At 44.6% G+C, this 21,178-nt stretch overlaps 4 protein-coding genes across 18 annotated transcripts in view; 2 read left to right on the forward strand and 2 right to left on the reverse strand.

Annotated features, from left to right (window-relative positions):
- LOC105694784 (nesprin-1) overlaps positions 1-3,773 on the forward strand; it is an 84,662-nt gene extending 80,889 nt beyond the window's left edge. For all 6 annotated transcript variants that reach the window (XM_023433532.1, XM_023433542.1, XM_023433545.1 and 3 more), the window contains 5 exons: positions 35-219; positions 486-992; positions 1,079-1,322; positions 1,734-1,789; positions 2,026-3,773. In XM_023433532.1, coding sequence (XP_023289300.1) covers positions 35-219; positions 486-992; positions 1,079-1,322; positions 1,734-1,789; positions 2,026-2,245 — 1,212 coding nt within the window. In that variant the 3' untranslated portion in view covers positions 2,246-3,773. The remainder of the gene's footprint in view (positions 1-34; positions 220-485; positions 993-1,078; positions 1,323-1,733; positions 1,790-2,025) is intronic.
- Positions 3,774-3,884: 111 nt separating this feature from the next.
- Positions 3,885-8,060, reverse strand: LOC105694807 (protein HIRA homolog). 3 transcript variants are annotated; one of them, XM_012415823.2, is made up of 10 exons: positions 7,433-8,060; positions 7,287-7,349; positions 7,098-7,208; positions 6,342-6,937; positions 5,972-6,253; positions 5,622-5,884; positions 4,805-5,547; positions 4,456-4,740; positions 4,265-4,359; positions 3,885-4,180 (listed from the first exon to the last, which is right to left on the reverse strand). In XM_012415823.2, the coding sequence occupies exons 1-10, from the start codon at positions 7,467-7,469 to the stop codon at positions 4,064-4,066; spliced, it is 2,592 nt and encodes an 863-aa protein (XP_012271246.1). In that variant the 5' UTR covers positions 7,470-8,060; the 3' UTR covers positions 3,885-4,063. The 3 variants fall into 3 exon arrangements, 2 of the variants coding, with proteins under 2 accessions (XP_012271246.1, XP_012271254.1); XM_012415831.2 differs by having other exon boundaries at positions 3,885-4,203; XR_001103553.1 differs by lacking the exon at positions 3,885-4,180 and having other exon boundaries at positions 4,456-4,715.
- A 164-nt stretch (positions 8,061-8,224) lies between these two features.
- On the forward strand, positions 8,225-14,591 carry LOC105694841 (E3 ubiquitin-protein ligase RNF126-B). Of its 7 annotated transcripts, none has more exons than XM_012415943.2 (8): positions 8,225-8,489; positions 9,311-9,433; positions 9,524-9,660; positions 10,706-10,816; positions 11,046-11,218; positions 11,308-11,423; positions 11,532-11,629; positions 12,044-12,168. In XM_012415943.2, exons 1-8 carry the CDS (start codon positions 8,406-8,408, stop codon positions 12,057-12,059), a joined length of 858 nt encoding a protein of 285 aa, XP_012271366.1. In that variant the 5' UTR covers positions 8,225-8,405; the 3' UTR covers positions 12,060-12,168. The 7 variants fall into 7 exon arrangements, with proteins under 7 accessions (XP_012271366.1, XP_012271340.1, XP_023289349.1 ...); XM_012415917.2 differs by having other exon boundaries at positions 8,226-8,489; positions 11,058-11,218; positions 12,068-14,591; XM_023433581.1 differs by having other exon boundaries at positions 8,226-8,489; positions 9,524-9,531; positions 11,058-11,218; positions 12,068-14,591.
- Positions 14,592-14,685: 94 nt separating this feature from the next.
- Positions 14,686-21,178, reverse strand: part of LOC105694827 (calcium/calmodulin-dependent 3',5'-cyclic nucleotide phosphodiesterase 1) — a 73,771-nt gene continuing 67,278 nt past the window's right edge. For both annotated transcript variants that reach the window (XM_012415870.1, XM_012415879.1), the window contains 6 exons: positions 20,430-20,687; positions 20,044-20,213; positions 19,639-19,884; positions 19,294-19,520; positions 19,109-19,204; positions 14,686-18,931 (listed from right to left, as the gene is read on the reverse strand). In XM_012415870.1, the coding sequence (XP_012271293.1) occupies positions 18,807-18,931; positions 19,109-19,204; positions 19,294-19,520; positions 19,639-19,884; positions 20,044-20,213; positions 20,430-20,687 (1,122 nt within the window). In that variant the 3' untranslated portion in view covers positions 14,686-18,806. The remainder of the gene's footprint in view (positions 18,932-19,108; positions 19,205-19,293; positions 19,521-19,638; positions 19,885-20,043; positions 20,214-20,429; positions 20,688-21,178) is intronic.

The raw sequence follows: 21,178 nt of genomic DNA on the forward strand, positions 1-21,178 counted from the left end.
ATTTACTTGAATTTTCACGAACGCTCCATTGCAGGCCAAGATGATCGGAAGCTGCCAATCCTCGGTGGAGCTGGTGCAACATCTCCACGGGCTTCTAACCGGGGACGGCAAACTGAGTCCCGAGGAGGCAAAAAGTTCCGAAGTGGCTGACCTCGTCTCGAGGTACGACGCCCTCTTGGCGCAGGCCAGGGCACGGGAACAACGAATCAGGGAACTCAGGTGAGAAGTGCATGATCGTTCTTCGTATGGCCATTGAATCGCGTCAGAAATATTAACAGTCTTTTCCTAATTAACCATCGTTACTGTTACGGACAGGTCACCCCTTGCGGACGCTTACTCCTTTCCCTGTGAACAGTGAGTGTTACTAACAACATCGATATCGCATATGAGCATCCCGTAACAACCATTGGTTCCTTGAAAGCAAATCGAATGAAAGTCCCTTTCTTCGTATTAATAAATATTTAATTTCGATTTGGTTCCATCAGTGACGGAGGTAGGTTGACCTGTCCACTCTGCTCTCGTCGCAACTGGTCCCAGCTGGACAACGACCTTTGGCGTCTGGAAAAATGGCTCCAACTGGCCGAAGGCATCCAAAGCGAGCAAAGCGAGCCTCCCACGAACATCGAAGAGCTGGAGGACGTCATTCAAGACCATCGAGAGTTCCTTCTTGACCTGGACAGCCACAGGAGCATAGTGGTCAGCTTGAACATAGTCGGTGCCCATTTGCTGGACCACACCGAAGACACCGAGAGAGCCCTCGAGCTTCGCGAAAGATTGACAGTTGCCAACGAGAAGTGGGAAGCGGTCTGCCAAACCGCAGGAAAGTGGCAGGCGGTTCTGCGAGTCGCCCTGACGGAGAACCAGCAGTTCCACCGAATCATCGAGGAGCTCCTAGCTTGGCTGGACAGAACGGAGGTGTCGATCAGAGACAGCGAGCCGATTGACTTGACGGAGGACAATAACGTTATTCGCTCGAAATATGATAAGTTCAGGTTGGTATCGTACGCGAGAAATTACAGGTTGTTAATAATAAATGATGAGAACTAAAGTGGTTCACGTTAATGGGTTCCATTTCCAGGGAACTGCGGAATGATCTGGAGAGGTGCGAGCCTCGGGTCCTGTCCCTTCAAGAAACGGCGAATCAGTTGCTGGAGGAGGGTGGAGAGACTCGTGCTCGTCTTCAAGAACTCAGGTTGAGGCTGCAGTCGTTGAGGAGACTCACGGGTATTTATGCACTCAAGTTGGGTGCAGCTCTCGGGGTGGATCCACGGGACGTCGGTCTCGCCGTTACGTCTTCCACTTTAGCCTCGCTTTCTCGTGACGTAAGTTTCGGCTCTTTCTTGTTAGTTTAAAAATTGCGAAGCTTCCTGGGAAACGTAGAATCCATCGTCGATTATGATACTGCCGCGGATGACGATCGATGCACCACACGTTAATGGAGATGGTCTCGCAGTGACCTACCTCTAATTTTTGTATGCAATCAACGTAGGCAAGTCGCACCGTAGTACCAGATATGGATTAAAATTCATACCAATACTTATTTCTCTGAAAAGTGAAAAAAAAAAATAACTAATGTACAATCGGCTCCACGTGAATCAGAAATCTTAGTACGCACGTAGAACTCACTCTCGTTCTTGTTGGTATGTTCTTAAAAACTGTTCTACCATCGTACCGCTAAACCACACTTGCACGGTATGCTTATTGTTTGTGTCTTCTCTTTTGTTGAATTGTAGCTACTCGACGAAGCCGCCTCCGGGAACTCTCTACCTCACGACGCCGCATCCACTGAGTACGTCTTTCCTTTTTCTCCTCACAAAGGATTCCCTATATTGAACATTCGGTAGATTTATAACATTAGATTGAATATCCCACGGCCTACGAAAAGAAAGTTGAAACGGATCTGGAAACGTTCATCGTGGTCCAGTTATCCCGTTGTATTCCATATTAAATTTCGCTCGCAGTTCCATTATGTGTCTTTACCTTGGATGAATTGAGATTAACCGGACATTTTTCTTATCGTTACAGTGGTGACGAAAGGGATGGAACGGTGTTGGCGCGAGGATATCGGTTCCTGGGAAGAGTCCTGCGAGTTTCTCTTCCTATCCAGGCGCTAATGCTGTTACTACTTGGCGTAGCTTCGTTGGTGCCATCGGCGAAAGAAGATTACAGCTGTATGCTCTCTAATAACCTCGCTAGAAGTTTCACTCCCGTCGTCGAATATCCTAACGGGCCTCCGCCGTTGTAACGATAATCCTACAGCTTTCTTCGATCATTCCCGACGGCGAGACATTGGCAAAAAATATCTTAACAAGGGAAAATGCAGGAACCTCGTGTTGCCCCCTGAGCGCTGCGCGCGACCTCAAGCGTTGTACTTTGTAACTAGTCGGCCGTTAGAGTCGTACTCTACACCGGTACTGAGAATCTTCCAGACATGAACCTCTTGAAAGGTGGCCTTTTACACGTTAACAATACTCCACGCAACATTGGAACTTGTTGATAAGTGTAGTGACGTTTCTAAAGGTTCCACGTTCTCGTGGCACTTTTTTTCAATTACGTCACATCTCTGAGAGGTCAGAGTCCTAGACGCATTGCTTCCTAGCGACTGCGGATCGAGAATCAAAAACGGGAATATAATTTAAGTCTACCTAAGGGAGAAGTGCTGCAACGTTTTCCTCAAATCACCTAATTAATCTCGCGCTATAAATGTATCTCGAAAAGAACGCTCCTATTCCGATTCCTCGAGCGTCTCGCTTGCGCTCTAAAAGTGGCATTAGATAGACTCGCTAGTTTTACACAAAAGATATTTATACATTAGTAATGTAATAACGGACCAAAATGGATCGACGAGAAGAGGTAGTGTTACCGATGACATTATCGATGACTCCTATAACTCGCTAATCATTTTCTCAAGTTTGTGAATATTTATCGTTACCGTGCAATGTTATGAAACCCGGAAAGCCCCGCGTCGGAAAGTACAAGGGGAATCGTTGAAGAGAATAATTCAGACCTCTGATTTGTGCACAATTAATGGAAATGTTATCCGAGGCGAGATACGTTATCAGCGATGTGCTCGTAATGCCGATTCTCCTTGGTCCTTTGAGGAGAGCTCACTTCTTGACAAAGTGCATCATTTCGTCCGATAACGACATTCAGTTGTTACACTTGACAAGGAAGGATTCCTAGAACGCGTTAAGTGTACACGTGAAGTAACGATTACGAGTAATACTAATTCCGTGTGCGGTCCTTATACTTGAAGGAGAGCATGGAACATCGCCTAGTGTTATTTTTTTATACATTAAGTTTGTAACGAAGGTATCACGTTAAGGCCAGAATTAAATCCTGGAACATTTAAATATGGCCTAAACGTGATATCGAGAGATTCGAGGAAGTTCAATATGGTGCTAAATTGTATATCGATTGCAGGCTCGGAGGAGATTACGAACGACTATTAATTTTGCGATCGAACGCCGTTGCGTTACCCGCGATTTCTTAAATAATATGAATACCGAACGCCGAACTTGCGACAAGAATTAAATGGAATGGTTCTTTTGAACGAACGTGTACGATTAACTTCGTCACATGACGATCAATGGTACATTGATCGGTGACGAATACGAATCCAATTTACAGGCGTAATGCCTATACCAGTTACGCTTTTCTATGTTACAAGTTTTCTGCTTATCGCACACCGAGCTTCATTACGTATTTTTATAAAGAGAGAGCTTATGAGGTGGTGTATATCTATCGATAATAATATATTGCTATGAACGCGATTAAGTTGATCCGCTATTTTTAATCACCCAATTAAATCGGGTCTTCGCAATGGAGCCTTTTACGTTGTATGCTTTATGATACAGGTAACGTGCTAATATTCAGCTCGCCTCTTTACCTAAACTTCGTAAATTAATAATTTATTTTGCTCACTTCGCGACGAGATAGAAAAATTTGTACAATCTTCATGAAAAATTAGAACTAAATGTACAATTCACGTAGAAATGCGTATGCACGTTATCGTTCGTAATCGCTTGCCGTCTATACTTGCATTAATGTACCAATTTTCGTTTCACAACTCCTTAATTGTCATTAGTTGTTCGGAGTACTCCAAGTACAGTCTCTGCCACCTGAGATGGCCACCGATCACCCCTAAAACATCTCCCAGTAGTTTGTGCTTTTTGATCCCCTAAAAGAAGAGCAAACGTTCGCCTAATTTAAGGCCCTAAAAAATGTTTATTTAAAAAAAGGACGACACAAGATTCACACGTACCAGGATTGCAGACTCCCATGTGCTTTTCGAAGCACATCCATGACTCGGACCCATTAAGTCATCGAGTATTAACCTCAAGCGTTTCTCTAATCCATCTGTATAAAAAAATATTAAATGATTCCTTCTAAATCAATCACATTAAACTATGCACATTAGGCAGAAGACACATCAACCACGTATCGATGACATACCTTGGGTGAGCAGAAAGGACACCAATGCCATGAGCCAATGCACGTATTCCTGTGAGCTACCAAGAGCTTTCGAGGCAAGAAGCTGTTGCTCCAAATAAGAAACTACGCTAGGACCGCTATGAGGTAGCCTCGGATTCGGTAGAGAGCTTCCAGACGTCCTTCGCAGGCCCTCCTGCAACGAAGAGAGGGGACCCCGAGGTGTCCTCGATCCAGTGGTGCTGAAAGCGATTTGCGAGGACCACCGCCAGACAGGATCGTGGCTGTCACCGATCAGTAACCAAGTCGCTGCAAAGTCAGCGTACAGAATTCCACCGATAACATTGAATAGCCTTAAAAGACTTAACCTTACCCATTTCCTTGTGGTAGATGTACGCTCGTCCGTTCGAGAATGCCAGATGTGGCATTCCGTTGTGAAGGGTGCACGACAGCAACGACGCTCCATGAGCTGCCAAGTGACTAGCCGAAGTGGACACGATGAGACGACAAGAACTCCCAATTTCCCAGACACGTATCGCACCGCAACATGAAACTACCATAACCGTGTTTCCAACCGCGTGAACCTTGGCCAGAGGAGCTGGAGGAGCTAGAGGAGGAGAAGGCCGCGAGCCCTTGGCAGGGTGAAATATGTGAACACTGCCGTCTTCCAATCCTAACGCCACAACAGCCGGTGAAGCGGCTAGAGCCACGGCGTTGTATCCCAGATACATATCCCACGTCGCTTCCGTGTCCGTTCCTCGGAACACTTGCAAATGGGCGAGTCCTTGGCTGTTCGTTACAGTCACGGCGTAATGTCCTGCCTGTTGAGACAAGGAACTGGACGGCTTCAACGAGGGAAGTACGACGTGACTTCCGCTCCTCTCTGACACTACTTTAGGTCGTTTACTCTGGGTGGAGTGGTGAGGCTTCGGCGTAGATTGTTCCCGACGTTTCAACGTGTGTATCGTCGACGGTACGGTTGCAGAAGCCGAGTTCACCGCTGTACTCACGTTCGGCGTGACAACGTCGTCTCGCTTCTCGATGACGATTGTACTCTTCGACTGTGACGTACTGGTAAACGTGGGTGTACCTAATCCTCCGCCTATAGCAGTATCCCTGAAAGTCGTATAATTTTTGTGAGCCTTAATTTTACCTCTGGGACGGTTCTTAATCACCATCGGGTAACTTACATCGTGTCGGGTGGAGGTGGGATGAACATCGGGGTGATTCTCCTTTTGCCATCCGAAGTTCTGGTTTCTATTTGTTTGTTAATGGGTCCCTTTGCTAGAGCAATGGACGTGGATGGTGGAGGCGCGGAATTAATTACTGGCTGGATCACCGGTGGTTGAGACGGTGGGACCGGTGGTTTTAAGTTCAGAAGCTCCGGGGCTTCCATCACTAACGATCCCCCCTGGGCCAATGGTTTTCCATATAAACGCTCGTGTACCGTGCTCTACAAGTTGTCACCGTTTTTGTTATAATCTTAAGTTCTTGAAATAGCAGTGATAACAATGATCCTTAAAATGCTACTTAGACTCACCAATTCTGCTGCATCCAAAGGCTGGCCCAATTCCTGTTGAGTGAACTCGATGAATACGACGGAGCCATCCCAAGAACATGCTGCCAGTCTCAGACCGCACGAAGACCAACTAGCATCTAACACCGAGTGAGTGAACAACTCATGAATTACCACCAGTGGTCGTTTAAGGGATGTCAGCCACACCGAGAGGGAGCGATCGCGCGATCCTATTGCTACGCAACAATGCTGTTGCGGCTTCGATGCACCTGGTACCTTTTTCTGCAGAATATTGCCATTGAATCTCTGTAATGTTTGAGATTTAATTAATGCCCTTAAATTGGTTAAATCTGGAAAATGAATACATTAAAGACATAGGTCATAAAATACGTACTACGCACGTCACGGCTTTTCTATGTCCGACAAAATCTTTATCTTGAGTCCACCCATCTCTTTCAATTATTTGAGCCGTTGGTCCTCCACCATTCATAGCATGGGCGGACACAAGATACTGGCCATCAGGACTCCATGATAACCTCAAAACATGAGTAGTCCCACCGCATTCGTCAAATGGCTCCGTTATTAGTGCTTCTTCTGCCCAGTCCGTTGTACGCCAAACTCTTAATGTTTTGTCGTCGGATTGAGAAGCTAAGTATTTTCCCACCGGGTCCCACGTAATACCTTTCACTAATCCTGTGTGGCCTTTAATTACTGCAACTATCGTAGGAAATTTAGAAGCATCCCATACAATCACGCTATTATCTACAGAGGCAGAGGCTAGCCAGGGATTGTGAGGAGCCCATGCGAGGTCTAGAACATCCCCTTCGTGTGACCTCAACGTAGCTATGCAACGCCACGTTTCGACGCTAGCTTTTCCACCAAAGACCGTACTACCTCCGGCTCCCGACAGCCTCCATATCATGATTAACTTGTCGTCACCTCCTGAAGCTAATAATCCATTGCTGCTCCATCGAACACAGTTGACACAAGCTGAAGCACATTTGTTAATATTGCCGGTCATTATTAATAACCTCATACACTTTAATACACTTAGACAATACCTAGGATTACTTAAAACTTTTCCATTCAAGTAGAAAAAATTATTTCTTCTCTCTATACATAATAATCAAAGTCATCCATGATTTCTCACCTAAATGATTATCCAATTGACAAAGCATCTTGGGGACATTTTGATCCAACTCGGCACACTCATTGCAAACGGGTTCCATGTTCCATATCACTACCCTCCCTGAATCTCCACCTACGATTACAACCAAATGCATTAAATGACGAACAAAGATTCATACTAATATATCAACTTCAAAACATTCTTATGTACCTTGCCCACCCGTTGCAAATCTCTTTCCATCGGGGTGGATGTCCACAGAAAATATCGGATTATCTGATCGTAGAAACAACATTTCAGTATACATGGCATTAAATTGTGAATAAATAAGGGAAAAAAAATTAAAAACTTTTACAAACCATCATGCGTCACCCAGTTTGGTTTCACCAACTTCATGACTGAAATTAGTCAAAATCGTCAACTATATCTTAAACGCTTCAAGTTTACGATAGTTCGAACCGTACTAGTAAGCTGGGAGTGACAATACTCATTATTATAAATAATATCACATTGCTTGAACATTCATAACCACACGCCAGGGAACAGCTTCCGGCGTCGTTACGTTCATTTTTTTTCTTCGTGCGATTCGTGCGAAATATCAGCGGTGAATTTGGGCTTGAATAGAAGCGAAGTTTATTTCTGTTCAGGACCACAAGGATTCCAAAATTAACGCCGTAGTTCGAGTTTTCGCTGCCGGATGTCACTGACATTAGTGACGTCACTCAACAGAATCTCGAGACCATAGACATGGAGTAGTAGAGATGAGTTAGGAGATTGCTCACGGGCAGGACCACTCGATCGCGTTTCGTGCTGGCCCAGTGGAGAATGCGGACAGCTAGTGCACGTATACACTGGCGATCAGGAATGGCTTCCTCGTGTATATGGTGCAAGTATTACGTAACAGACCTCCTCATCGAGTAGTCTCACGCGAAGTATCTCACATTTCCATCATAGTGAAAAGTACAGAATCGCAGGAGGTGCTCACTTTTAGCATTTTCATGAAACTCGAGTTACAGAATCGACCCCGTTCCCTGTATGCGTATACAATTTGGTACCCAGTTTACTTCATATCAATGCGATGACATCTTGGTGAGGGGCCGACGGAGGTGGACGGAGGTGAGCGCGGGGGCCGCCAGGACGTCGCCAGGCGTCACCGATCGTCGCCGACTGTCGCCATTGAGACCAGGGAGTCACGAGCTGTGTGTCTGGTTCGAGCGTGTCCGAACGTGTCGAAGTGGTGACTACTGGCGACAGCGGTCGTCCTGCAGTCTCGCGGCGGGAGGACCAGAGGGAGATCGAACGGAGATCACACGAGACGTCGGACGGTCCAAAATGGCGGAGGCCGTTGTGGACGGGGCCCCGATGTCGCGGTTTTTCTGCCACCAGTGCAGCGCAGAAATCGAACACTTGTTACCCGTAAGTAATTCCGTTTACGCCCGCCATGACGCGCAAACCGAATAACCCAGCTAGGCGCGACACTTATTTCGACGCGGATTTCCGGCCATTCCGCGTGTTTGTCAATTCCGACCATGTGTGAACGGGAATACTGCGTCAAGTTCTCTCTCTCGCCCCGTATGAGGATCGGCGAGCGGATTCGACGCGTTTCTTTCTCTTTTTGCAATTTTTCAGCTTCGGGCTTTCTGCTTTTCGAGGAACTGACACCCCAGTGTGGGACGACTCTCTAACCGAATGTCACAACACAGAGTTTGGAGGCTTCGCTGATTTCTCATGTCTGGCAAATTCCTTCGTCCCCTCGCAACGTCGTTATTCATGGGATCGTATTGCTTCGTAGGGTTTAGTCATCTGGTTTTGAAGATATTGGATCTTTCGTTCGTTTTTTCGTAGAGTTCTTTCATCTCTTCTTAGGGACGTGCGTCTGGTTCTCCCTTGTGCCTTGAAAGAAACACGTCTTGGTTTTCTCTTTGTACGTTTCTGTCTTTAGGGATTTCTATTTTTGAAACACCCCGACACCACTGTGGACTTTGCTACTGATTAAGCAAATGTCATGCTCGAGGTGGAAGGTGAATGGATTTTTGTGATTTAAGGAAAATTGATTTATACGATCTTAGAGGTTATATCGGTGATGCGTGTCGTTCGGGCCACTTTACTTCCCTTTGGACAAGTCTAATAGGCAAAAGGTCTACTTTGTTAACTAGATTTGATTCTGATATTGTGTCAGTTTATTACTATGGCAATTAACGAAGGCATTAATTAATTTTTCTTCTACTTGTTACCAGGATTACACATGCCCAAACTGCTACAGCGGTTTTATAGAGGAACTCGAGAATAGTGGGAATGATAGTGGCTCTAGTATGGATATGGAAGCTGACGCAATCATGCGTAACGATACGATATCATTTGTAAGTATAAACATTACTTGACAATTCACGAGCCAGTAATGCGTGGTTCTTTGTTAAACGTTAATGGTGAGGTATGTATTTTCTGTTTAGCTGCCACGGTATACCTTCGAACCAGATGACAATAGGCTTGTAACTAGGAGGGGATCAATATCACTTCATGATTATACAGATGCACGTCGCTCCGGCAGGTACCCTGCTTCCTACCGCACCAGGCGTCATCCCCAGCGGTATTCTATTTACTGACACGATGCCACTGGTTTACCGCCGAATTTCTGACGTTCCTACTTTTAATTGTTTACTTTATAACGAAACTGAAGTCGACATTAAGATACTGGCTATTTTAAAGTAATTTTAAACACGTTCACGAACAGCCTGGGAGGGAAGTGAAACCCCCCTCGAGTCAGCCAATTTAATCATCGAAACTTAATGAGACTTCCGTGTTCCTTTTAATTATTTTTTTAAGTACTTATAATTGTTTACTCTACCGACGTTGCGTTTCAATGTACATGCTGTTGTCTCGGAATCAATGTTGGCGGTAACCTGGCAGTGTATTCACGTTGATACAGATTTTTTTATGATTTATGTCGACCCCTCCGCGCTTAACTTTCGATCAGATCAACGTGAACCCGTAAAATAGTTTTCTCAAACTACTTTACTCAATGGCTGTTGTCTATTATGTGAATTATTGAGTTTCCATTCGATATGGAACTCAGTCGAATCGATGATGCGTGAAAAAGTAAATAGAATCGCTATGGTTTTCATACGCACCTCTCATTTTTGTCAGTTTAAGGTGTTACGAAAGGGTTATTCTGTGTATATCGAAGTTTCATAATATTTATGTAACTTTTCTCTGAATTGGGTTAACCGAATCATTTATCAGCTGAAGTGATGAAGTTTCAAATGATTCGGTGCACCCAGTTTTGGGAAAAGTTTTATAAATATATTGACGTTTCGATGTATGTAGAATGACCCTTTCGTATCACCTTAACACCATCTTGACTAACACTGTGCGCTTCTTGAAAAATGCAGTTCTTATTGGCGCTCCGTTTTACTGGCAAACCGGGACATTAAAATGCTTTTGCTTTTTAAATGAAAAATAAAAAGTTACGAGACTTGGAATTTCTTTAACCCTGTCATGAGAAAGTTGACGATGCTTACTTTCATGTTTCATGCAACATCCATGTCACTTTTTTAAATGATATCACTGGTTTTGGGTGTTACCTTAGCGAAATGGAGGAGGGCGAGGTAATAAAGTTTGATTTTTGCTTTCAGCGACCGTGACAGACAATCGTTGATGCCAATAGACAGCCTTATACAAAACTTTATTTTCAACCTCTCCAGGTTTGGGTTGGGCCCGTTGGCACAGGGAGTGCAACCACCTGTGTACGTACGTTGAATTATCTCGGTGACAGAAATCTTGCAGCTTAGAAGAGACATTGTTAAAATATATGGTCAATTGAACATAGTGCTCCGATACGTCGAGTCACTTTTGTAAGACCTGTACGTATCGGCGCATTATGATTGCAACCGAGCTGCAGCACTTTTGTCACCCGAGCACTCCTCTGCATGTTCCTTGCTCACAGATTTACTAAAATGAAATATAATAATGTAGATCGAATATTAGACTGTTCTTGGGCAATCCGGGTGATTATGTATGGGGACGAGATGGATTGGATGCCATTGTTACGCAATTGCTCAATCAAATGGACGGTACTGGACCGCCCCCTTTACCCCAAAGACAAATCGACGAAATACCTACGACGGCAGTTTCTCAGCTGCAAGTTGGTCAGTACACGTCATCGTGAGAATCCTTCACTTATCGTCATTAATGATGTACCTCCATTTCGTGCCGAATTACGTTCTTATATTTCCAGATATGAAACTGCAGTGCTCGGTCTGTTGGGAGGATTTTCAGCTCTCCGAGCCTGTGAGGCAACTTCCTTGCCAACACTTTTACCATGCCCCATGCATCGTCCCCTGGCTTGAACTGGTAAGTTGTTATCTTAAAGTAAAGTGAAGAGCACGTTTAGAAATTTAATCGACGTCTTATAGTCTTTTTAAACGAGGGGAATTAAAGAGATTCAATGTCCCATTCTAGCATGGAACCTGTCCCATATGTAGACAGAGCTTAGGAGATCAGAATTCAGCAGAAGCTAATCAAGACACCGTAGGACCTAGCTTAGCTGCTCTATTCAGGTATGTGTCATCACTTATATTGTGCGTTTGGCGTGTTCTGCCCAAAAATGCGCGAAACTTATTAAACCTTCCGCGGTTAACTCACAATCGTGAAGTAGCATAAGAAGCTCCGACCTCTCTGTACAAGTAATCCTATATTTAATTGCCCAGTTGGCCATGAAGGCTGTGTTGCAAATTTTAAAAGGGTATAAAAGTATTTCTCTAGTTCACTTTTTTTCCTCTCAGTGCAATTACCGAGCCTCAAATGTTCGTCTCCTAGACTTCTGTGGGAGCCTCGAATGTTTTGTGCATGGGCCGCGAAATTTTCCAGAAAGTCCCAGAGGAGCTCCTTATGCGATTTCATCCCCGTGATCCAGTTAATCCGGCCGACCTTCATAACCAATGAAAATCACGTGTAATTGCATTACAATGCAGAGGTAATGTGTTTTAACGAAACAGAGCGGCCAACGAGTCCAGCAGTAGCAGGACGTCTTTCACCTCGTCGTCGTCAGCGGGAAATAGTTCTAGCGCCGAGTCTGCTAACGACATTTGAAGTTAAGGGAGGAGCTACCTTCGTTGTTTCTCTCCCATGGTCTAGCCGTAATCTTTACCTCCCGTGTCACAACTTCGAGCCTCCTCCTCCCTGCGCACGGTTACCCTCCGTAATTGTCCTTTAGGACCACCGAGTAGTATAAGGAGATGTGACGTCATGGATTGAAATCATCCCCACTTTAGGGGTCCGAGATCTTCAAATTTTTCCCGCTCTAGGGCCGAGAGCTCCTCCTCAATTAAATTGTGCTATTAAAAATTATCGTCTTCTAGCGGGTCTTTATCGCGTTAAATACATCACATTCTGTATATCATCCGCGGATTATAGTTTCGCTTTGCGTACCTTGATTGTAAAATTAAAAGCATTTTAGGTCATTCACGTGACGTAGATTGGAGTTCCCTCGTTGTCCGCAAGTAGCGCTCGCGTCGTTAGATCAGCGGTGATCTGAGATTATGGGGTAACTTTCCGTGGGAGACCGATCATCGGCGTTGTGTCTTCGTGTACTACTTCGTGGTGGGGACATGCGTATATACTCGTCAAGTCTGGAAAAAAAAGTGATACTCAAGACATCGGGATATCTCTCTTTTTCTCTCTCTCTCTCGTTCGAGCGGCCAGGAGGAAAAACGAGCGAGAAATTATTCACTAGGTACATGTAACTCGCGTCTCTGCGCTTCGGCTAGAATAAATGGCGGAATAAATTGGAAACTATCTTACTGGATCTCAGAATGTCATTTGTCGTGTTGGAATGAACTGTTAAGAGGGTGCCGAAGTCGATTGGAACGATCGGATCGATCCGAGCGCCATTTGAGCAATGAACAAACAGGCAGTAACATTACCGATTGTCACGGCGTTCCGTGAAAAAAAAAATAAATAAATAGGAAACCTACGCACACTCTACAGGCAATGCGAAGTACTGCAGTCGGTTACTTATGTCTGCCTATTTTATATTGAAACTCGAAGATGTTGGGAGGTAACGGAATCTGTTAAGTTTCATTTTTTTCCCTCGATGTCAGTATGATTTGGATTATCGTTCCACTGATCCGTTGTATACCAGGCTGGAAAAGCATTTTTCATTTCGGCGACGAAATGCCCCCTTTTTTTCCCTGAACTCGTAAACCGTCATTAAGCCGGTGATAGGAAGGTTCCTCTTAACATAGCAAGGCTGACTCTGCGTTTGTTGTATTTATTCGATCGATCGAGGCAATTGTTGCCAGGAGGCGGTCAAGATGGCGGCGGCAACTCGCGACTGGATCCGTACTCGTTGCCCAGACAATATTAGATTGATTTGCGGTCTGCAGTGTGTTATTTCACTGTACTAGGCTTACCGAGACGACGTACTATCGCATGTATAACGTTTACATGTTTGTTATTCATTTTGCGATCTCTTTCCTTTAATTATTAGGCTCGCTCGGATGCCGAACCGCTCGCGCGCTCTGCTAGAGATTTGCAAACCACCTTTGAGGGACTGTCTCGATGTAATTGTTACGCGTTTGTCAAGGTGAGAGAGGGAATTAGGCGTAGGTTGTCGTGCGGAAAGGTTGGCTCGATTGTATCGATGGGATGGAAATTGTAAATCATGATTTACGATCGCCGATTTCTTTGGACGTTGAAACTAGATGTTAAGAGAGGAGACGCGAGAATTTAATGGACCGCTGACGGAGATGTATTTCGTGATATGGAGAGGAGATAGGTTTTCGATATGCAAATTTCGAGTCGGCGTTTTTCTGCAAAACCATTGTTTCAGGCGAGAGAGGGACGGGAAGACCGTGTACAGATTTCGTATGTCATGGAAAAAAAAAAAAAAGTACTGTGATTTTCAACATAATTTCCGAATGGTGAATCTTTTTTTTTTTTTTCTTTCGGGAAAACCTTATGACGTCAATGCGTTGTTCATAAGATGCACAGAAATGGTTAGGAACGTGGAATCTTAAAATGGACCACCCTGTATATCCGGATGCGAGTCGAGGACTGTTTCGGACACAGTCACTGCAAGAGGTCACTGCGTGTACTTTTCCACTTCGCATCGGGTTTATAATTATAATGTAATTACATTGAGCACGCACGGTATGCGGAAACTCGGCTTTGACGATGTACATGAGGAATTAGGGTTTGTACAAGTTAGACCGTTCCCAGGAACGAAACGGGCTTAATGTTTGGCGACGCTTCTACGCCGTTTTCGCGGGTTTCGCGAATGTTGACTTATTCATTTTCGTTTCCCTCTCTTTCTCTCCCTCCTTGTTTGTCGACCCGACGTTTCTTCTACGACGAACAATAGGTAATTAGTGGAGAAAATCCGACGCTGGTGGCGATCGGCCTGTTTCGGCACGGTGTGTGCAACTCTCAATGTGACACGATCATTTTGCTTGATAGTTTATAAACGTGTAAATTAGCAGAGTACAATAAAGAAAGTCAAATATATTTATTCGCAAGGAAGCAGGAGGTCGGATCTGTCTCTCTCTCTGTTTTGCCTTTTCTTAAGGGGGTACCAAAATGGCGGCGCGGAGGTCTCCTTTATGTAAATTTTCTTCAAACTGGCTGGACAGAATTCTTTTAAACTTTACAGTTTCAATTTTTCGTAAACCATTTTCAACATATTTAAAAAGAAATTTTTTAAATCATCACGAACACAGTTCGGAGGAAAGCTTCATGTAAACGAGACCCGTCCACTTTCACATCACCTTAAGAATCGCACTTGTGCCCAAATCCGTCGTTGTTAATTTTTAGTGAAGTTTGTTGACTCTTAGTTTTCATATACATTTATAGTAAAAGAAAAACATGTCACGTGCTATTAATAAATTCGCCTTGATTTTTGTGGTTTCCGTGGTTATTCCTGACACTCAAGTTTCCACACGAAGAAAGCTAATGATCTCGGTAAGCTTGCTTGAAATTAAAAAAAAAAAACTCGGTCGACGATGTCAATGGTGACTTTTTTTTTTTTTTTTCATTAACAATCGTCGAAATATCCGTCGGGGTGTGAGAAACGAGCTTGCAGGTGTAAGTAATCGATTACTTTTATTTATAATGATAGAGTTACGCACAATACAGTAATTATATATATATTTTAGATCCGAGTAATATATATATATAATATATTAATCCTTTCTGCGTAATCGTTAAGTACGTTACAGTTTACGGACACGGTGCTGTAATCGTTAATTATGTACACACCTTTCTATGAAATTGTGCTGAAAAATAATATAGAAAATGTACAATTTGTCTCATTTGCAATATACATTTAAAAGCGCCGAACGCGTCTCGCACCCGATCCACTCCGGACACTTACGAGTCTTATAAAAAATCCGATCTCAAGTGAAATGCAATTGTCACGTGCTGTAATTGTTGCGCACACACATACATACACCCGAGAGTGGATTCGTCAGCCCTTAAATTTCGGCGACTACGCCGAGAAGAAAATAAAAAGAATACATTTAACCGAAGAAATATTTGGTTAATTCAATGAACAATTATTTGACGCAAATAATTAGTCACCGATTTGCTCGAGTTTATTCCGGTCAAATGATTGTTCTTTTGAGTAAGAAAATATTTCTTCGGCTCGATGATATTTCTTTTCTCAGGGTACCTATGACTGTATTTTCTCTTCTAGTGCTTTTGTCATTCAATTGCCTTAATTGTTATTAGTATTGGTCGAGTATTTCCGACTCGATGTCCGCTTCCGGACGAGATCGATTTAATCTTAAATTGTAATTCCCGCCGCCCGTTGGTCGCGATTCGACAGATCTATTCTTGAAATCGTAGGAAAAGCTTATTTTCTTCTCCCTATCGTGGATCGAGTGGTCGGTTAAGTTATCTTACAATTATCCCTCTTCGCATTGATTGGAGAAATGGTCGCGATTTTTAACGATACGATACCCTAAGGCCGATCTTAATCCAAAGGGGGTACAGAGTATGTTTTCCCGCGGTTCGGAAATATTTACAGAAATAAACCGCGTTGAGAAGTTGCCTTTACTTCTAAATGCGCGATTTGGCCCCTTGCCCGCTGCAGGAAGTAATGTCCGAGAGATCCTTTCCCCGTTGATGCTGAACCCCATCGAAAGTAAATTGTCATCCGAAATGGAGCGGCAGGAATGTCGAAAGGGCATATAAAAAGCCTTTCCTCGAAAATGTATAAAATAGTAATTAATCATTTATTAATTCTTTTCATTTGAATGTAACTTTGAACGTCACCGATTGAGTGACAGAGTAACGCACCAAAAAAGAGAACGAAGAGCGAAAACTTTGTTTTACCCGCGAACTTAGACCGTGGGATTCTTAATTAATGATATGTTAATAACAATTGACATTCGTGCCGCCCGATTTCGCAGCCAGGGGCGAAAATTCTCACCCCGTCCACGAATCATCCCGATCGCACCTCTCGTTCGTACCTGTGCCTGCCATAATTCTGAGCTACGCTTTATTCGAGCGAACGGAAAGATAAAAACGGAAGGATACCTAAAAAAGTTCCTTGAGAAGCTCCCTAAGAAGTATATTCGGCGCCTTCTCGCTCGGAGGTCGAACGAAAACTTGCCCGAAGGCCATTGCGCCTTGCAGAGGTGCGGGACCCTCGGCGATGCTTAAGTGATAATAAAGCTATCATCCCGGTGTCATGGGACCCCCGTTTGTGGGGAATCACCATGGGTAGATCGTAAACTGTCGAGTCGTGTCGAATATCGGAAAAGGTCGGCCCGATCTGACCCGAGGTCCCTTAATATTATAGGTACACGCCGCGGCGTCTTCTTCCGCGACCGCCGCCATCTTGGTTCTTTCAGGACGCGCGCCTTTTGCAGATTTATTTTACCCTCGCTCACACTAAAGTCCGATCTCAATTTGGACCCTACTTGACACGACTTTTTACCATTACACGTATATATACTCCTTCCCCTCGTGAAATTTCAGTAATTTAGACTCGATTTTAGGAAATTCAGCGCCGAGTTTGAGGAACTTCCGGAGCGCTGTGAGCGTCGTAACACCTAAGACGGGTTCCATTTTTACTCGCCTGGGATTAAGTGCTATTTAGGTTGTCGAATGGAGTATTTAACAGTCGTGGTATCGATTGAAGCCAATTAGACGGACTTTCTTCATGATCGATGACTCCCCCGCGGTTAATCGGAAATATACAGGCTTAGAACATACAAAAGCGGCACATTTAACAATTACGCGTGTGCGGAAGGATGCAACAACGAAAGAGAAGATGCTCCTGTATTCGGACGAGTATTCGATTATCCTTGGTCTCTAAAAATTGCCGGCTCTGAGGGGAAACGTGAGTCATGGAAAAGACGTCGCGCCAAAATGGCCGGGCGTCCTTTTTGATAAATGTTTGATAACGTGTCGCGCTTGTAGAATTTTCTCCCCTAATTCCTTAAAAGCGGCGTTAAAAGCTCGGCTAATTGACAAGGTATAGATGAAAGTCGAAACACCTTGGGGTAGGTACTTAACGTCGACGAGTGCATGCCAATTAATTAAATAATTAACAGTGCTTTGTTAAAAGCAGATACTTTAGGGCTATTTCCGAAACAAAACCGAACCTTTCGCGCTTCACCTCAGAGCTTGCTCTCCCCTCTTTGCTATGATATACCTACGATAAATGAATAATTACTAAATAATTACGCGAGTGCCACGCGAACGCGAGCCGCCCCGAAATCCGCTTCTCGAGACGCCTGCGGAATAATTCACGGCTTCTGGAAAGTCCGGGATGAAATTTTTAAACGGCCACTTTGCAACCCCGATTCTCTAACGACGGAATAATTTCATTTTCTTGCGGCTCGCCAATGGCGAATCGCGTTTACACCGTTTAATTTGGAGTGCGGAATCGCTGTCTCGGTTTTCCTCCTCCCTCGTCATATTTACACGAAATTCAGCACACGTCGAATAAATAACACTAGGGGTATATCGTTAATTCCTGTACATTACTTAAAGCTGCGACGCGAGTACCTCGCTGTACGAGTAGACATATACACTTAATTATTTACAAACGATGCCCTCTCGAAGGAGGGCCGCCATTTTGAGCTCAAAATCCTCGCATTCGCCAGACCAGCTGGACTTAGTTTCTTAATTCTTCTTTTTTTTTTTCTACTCTCCTTCTTTCTCTTCTTCGTTACGCGCGAGACGATGAGCCGTAGATATCTGGTGCTACTTTTTTTTTTTTTAACTATTTAAGACGCTCCCACTTTCTTACCTTTTTTTTTTCCTTTTTTGGAATATTCCTGGAATATTCCTGGATTTTCGGAGAAAACGCACCGCGACACCTTCTGCCCTATCGCGCGACTCTAGAGGAACAGTCAGAGAGGTTTAATCGTAAAACACTCGAGTTAGAAAAACTTGAAGGGGAAACAAGTCCACTTATAAAACGACCGGGTCCTCCTGCCTCGTCCGACAAGGAGGAATTCTGTGTGACGAAAACGGGCGGTTTCGATTGCGACTTCCTCGGAGGGAAAACGAGCTCGCTAGTGCTGCCATTTGCGAATAGACTTGAGACCTCTCGAAGTCGGATTGCTTTTCGATTATTTTCTTCGAGGCCCCTCCTGGACCTTCCTTACAATTTCTGGACTCGGGCTTCGTTTCCTGGTTTCTTCGTATTCGACTCCCTCTTCACTTTCCACTCTCAGTCTCTGTTTGCAATTAACCTTCCTAGTTGAAAACAATCTCTAAATCTTAAGACGCGTCTTCAGCCCTGTCGGTCGGTTCTTGTTCCTCTTCGGTACTTTGTACTTCGGCTTCTTCCTGTCTTTCTTCGTTTTCCCGCTGCTCTTGCTCTCTCTGGGCTCGGGCTTCGGCATCTGATCAGATGCAAACGAGAATTATTTTAATTGTCTAATTGAACGGCGACGTCCAGTTTAAATGATAAGCTTTCGAAATTCGGAGCACCGAGTCACTTGAAATATCGTTACGAGTGAAATGAGATCCTGGAAATTCGGTTCTTCTTTTATTAAATTATTTCTTAATATTTATCTTACCTTTGATCGCTTGCTCCTTCCAGATCTTCTTGTTCTCCACGAGACACTGGCTCCAAGGCTTCGTGATTTTGAACCTCCCGTCGTCCGTTCCGCTCCCTTTAAATTCAATCATTTGTAACAAATGTCGCGACAGGGTATCAAAGTACGAGTGGAGTGACAATCCTGCGATTTGAAATTTTTCGTACCATTATTCGGATCGTCGACACTCTCTTTGGGATTGAGCGGTGCAAGAACCGCTTCCAACATGTCGCTGCACACTTGCATGCTGGGCTCGACGATGAACTCGATGAACCCGATTTGCGATTCGGCCACCAAGGTGTTGTTTCTGTCGCAAAGTGGGGAAAAAGGTAGACCGAGTGCTCTCTCCTTGTCGCCTTGGCGGAAGAATTCTTCGAGGAGCTGCATCGTCCATCTGGGAGGGCATTAATTAAAATATTAATCAGTACATTAAATGCATTTCCTGTTCGGGGTATGTTCTTGAGATAATTAAAAATGAAATGTCCTTTTCTTATGAGAGGACAAGGTGGCACCTGTGATGAAGGTCCCATCTCTTCGCGGGATGGGAAATATCGCAACAATGGAGGACCAAACTGACGGCCTTGCTCTTGTCGACGCTGGGCTCGGCCAAGCTTAAAAGATTCTTCATGTTCTTTAATTGCTGGAAGTGGAAGCTCATGTCGGTCGCCAGCACCATGTCGATTACCAGGGTCCTAAACTCTCGGAATTCCTCCCTGGATAGGTTCTGCAGGATGTTGCACTCGTCCTCCCGCAGGATCCTGCAAGGAGCATCAACGTTTCGTTGAAGTGGAGAAATTAATAATTAATTTCCGAAAGTGGAGGGACCTCGTACAGGCGAAAATAATGTTTGTTATCGCCAATGAAATTCTCGTGGAAAAAGGTTTCTTATCACTTTAGGCAGGTTTGAGAGCCCGTACCGGAAGCTGGCAGAGATGTGGTGGTTCTCCAGGACAGCTCGGTCGTTGTACAACAGGGCGGTGTCACTTCCGGACATGACATGGAAGTTGTTCGTAGTGCCGGTGTGCTCGTAATCGTGGATGATAGCAGCCACCAGGGTCGCGAATATCTCCAGATCCGTCAGCCAGTTCTAGGGAAATCCCGTCGGGAAATTTACTAGACATCGGTAGAGCTTTTAGCGCGCAATTGTTACCCTGGGAATATGGCCGAGAATATTGCCGAGAATCTAGAACCCAGGCAGATACGCCTAAAATATCTTTTACGAGATGGACTCGCATTTTGATCCATTTTTAACCTTTCTCCCGGGAAAGAGATGGACTCTGTCCATCTGGGAAACCGAACTCACCATTAAGCCCGTCTGACACAAGACGTAGTGCATGGTCTGAGCCACGTCGGCGGCGTGTAGGTTGTTGTGGTATGGGTTTCTATGTCTGCAGTAACCCTCTTCAACCCTTCCCAGGAAGGTTTCCAGGACTGCCGGTGGCACCTTGAATTTATGAATCATCCCGTAGCGATTCAGCAGGTCGTAGCCCAAGTACTTCACCGGAGCACCCATCGCGGCTTCGCTCAAGGAGAACACGTCGAAGGACCAGTCATCCAGGGTCTGGAAAATCCGGAAAAATCCACGTTTATTATCTGCGATCCATCATTGATTTTATACATCCACTTTCTAAACGATATCACCTAGACTCCTAGGAGGATATTTCATAATTTGCATTAACACCCTGGTGAATTTTTATTGATCGAACAACTTCCTCGTAAAGGACCGGTATGGAAAATCCGGGAAGATCCGCGGTTATTATCTGCAATCCATGGTTTATATTTTGTACCCTTATCAATTCCATAAACCGTCTGAAGGGGTCGACTCTCGGGCCTGATAAGAACACCCCCAGTCAGGAGTCAAGGAACCTTATAAATTGAACTCTCTGAAGGGGTTAAACGACGATCCTGATAAGAGCGTCGGCCGCTCTTCCTGCTGGGAGGAATCCTGGCCACTCGGATATCCTGGGTTAATCCTGCCAGGAGAAACGCATCAGACTCCTTGGTTAACTGCAGACTGCTTTCGGACAATGAGTCGAGCCAAGGGAGAAGTCT

Source organism: Orussus abietinus, unplaced genomic scaffold (genome assembly GCF_000612105.2).
Source record: "Orussus abietinus isolate OABI.00-Male unplaced genomic scaffold, Oabi_2.0 scaffold73, whole genome shotgun sequence".
Lineage (NCBI taxonomy): Eukaryota > Metazoa > Arthropoda > Insecta > Hymenoptera > Orussidae > Orussus > Orussus abietinus.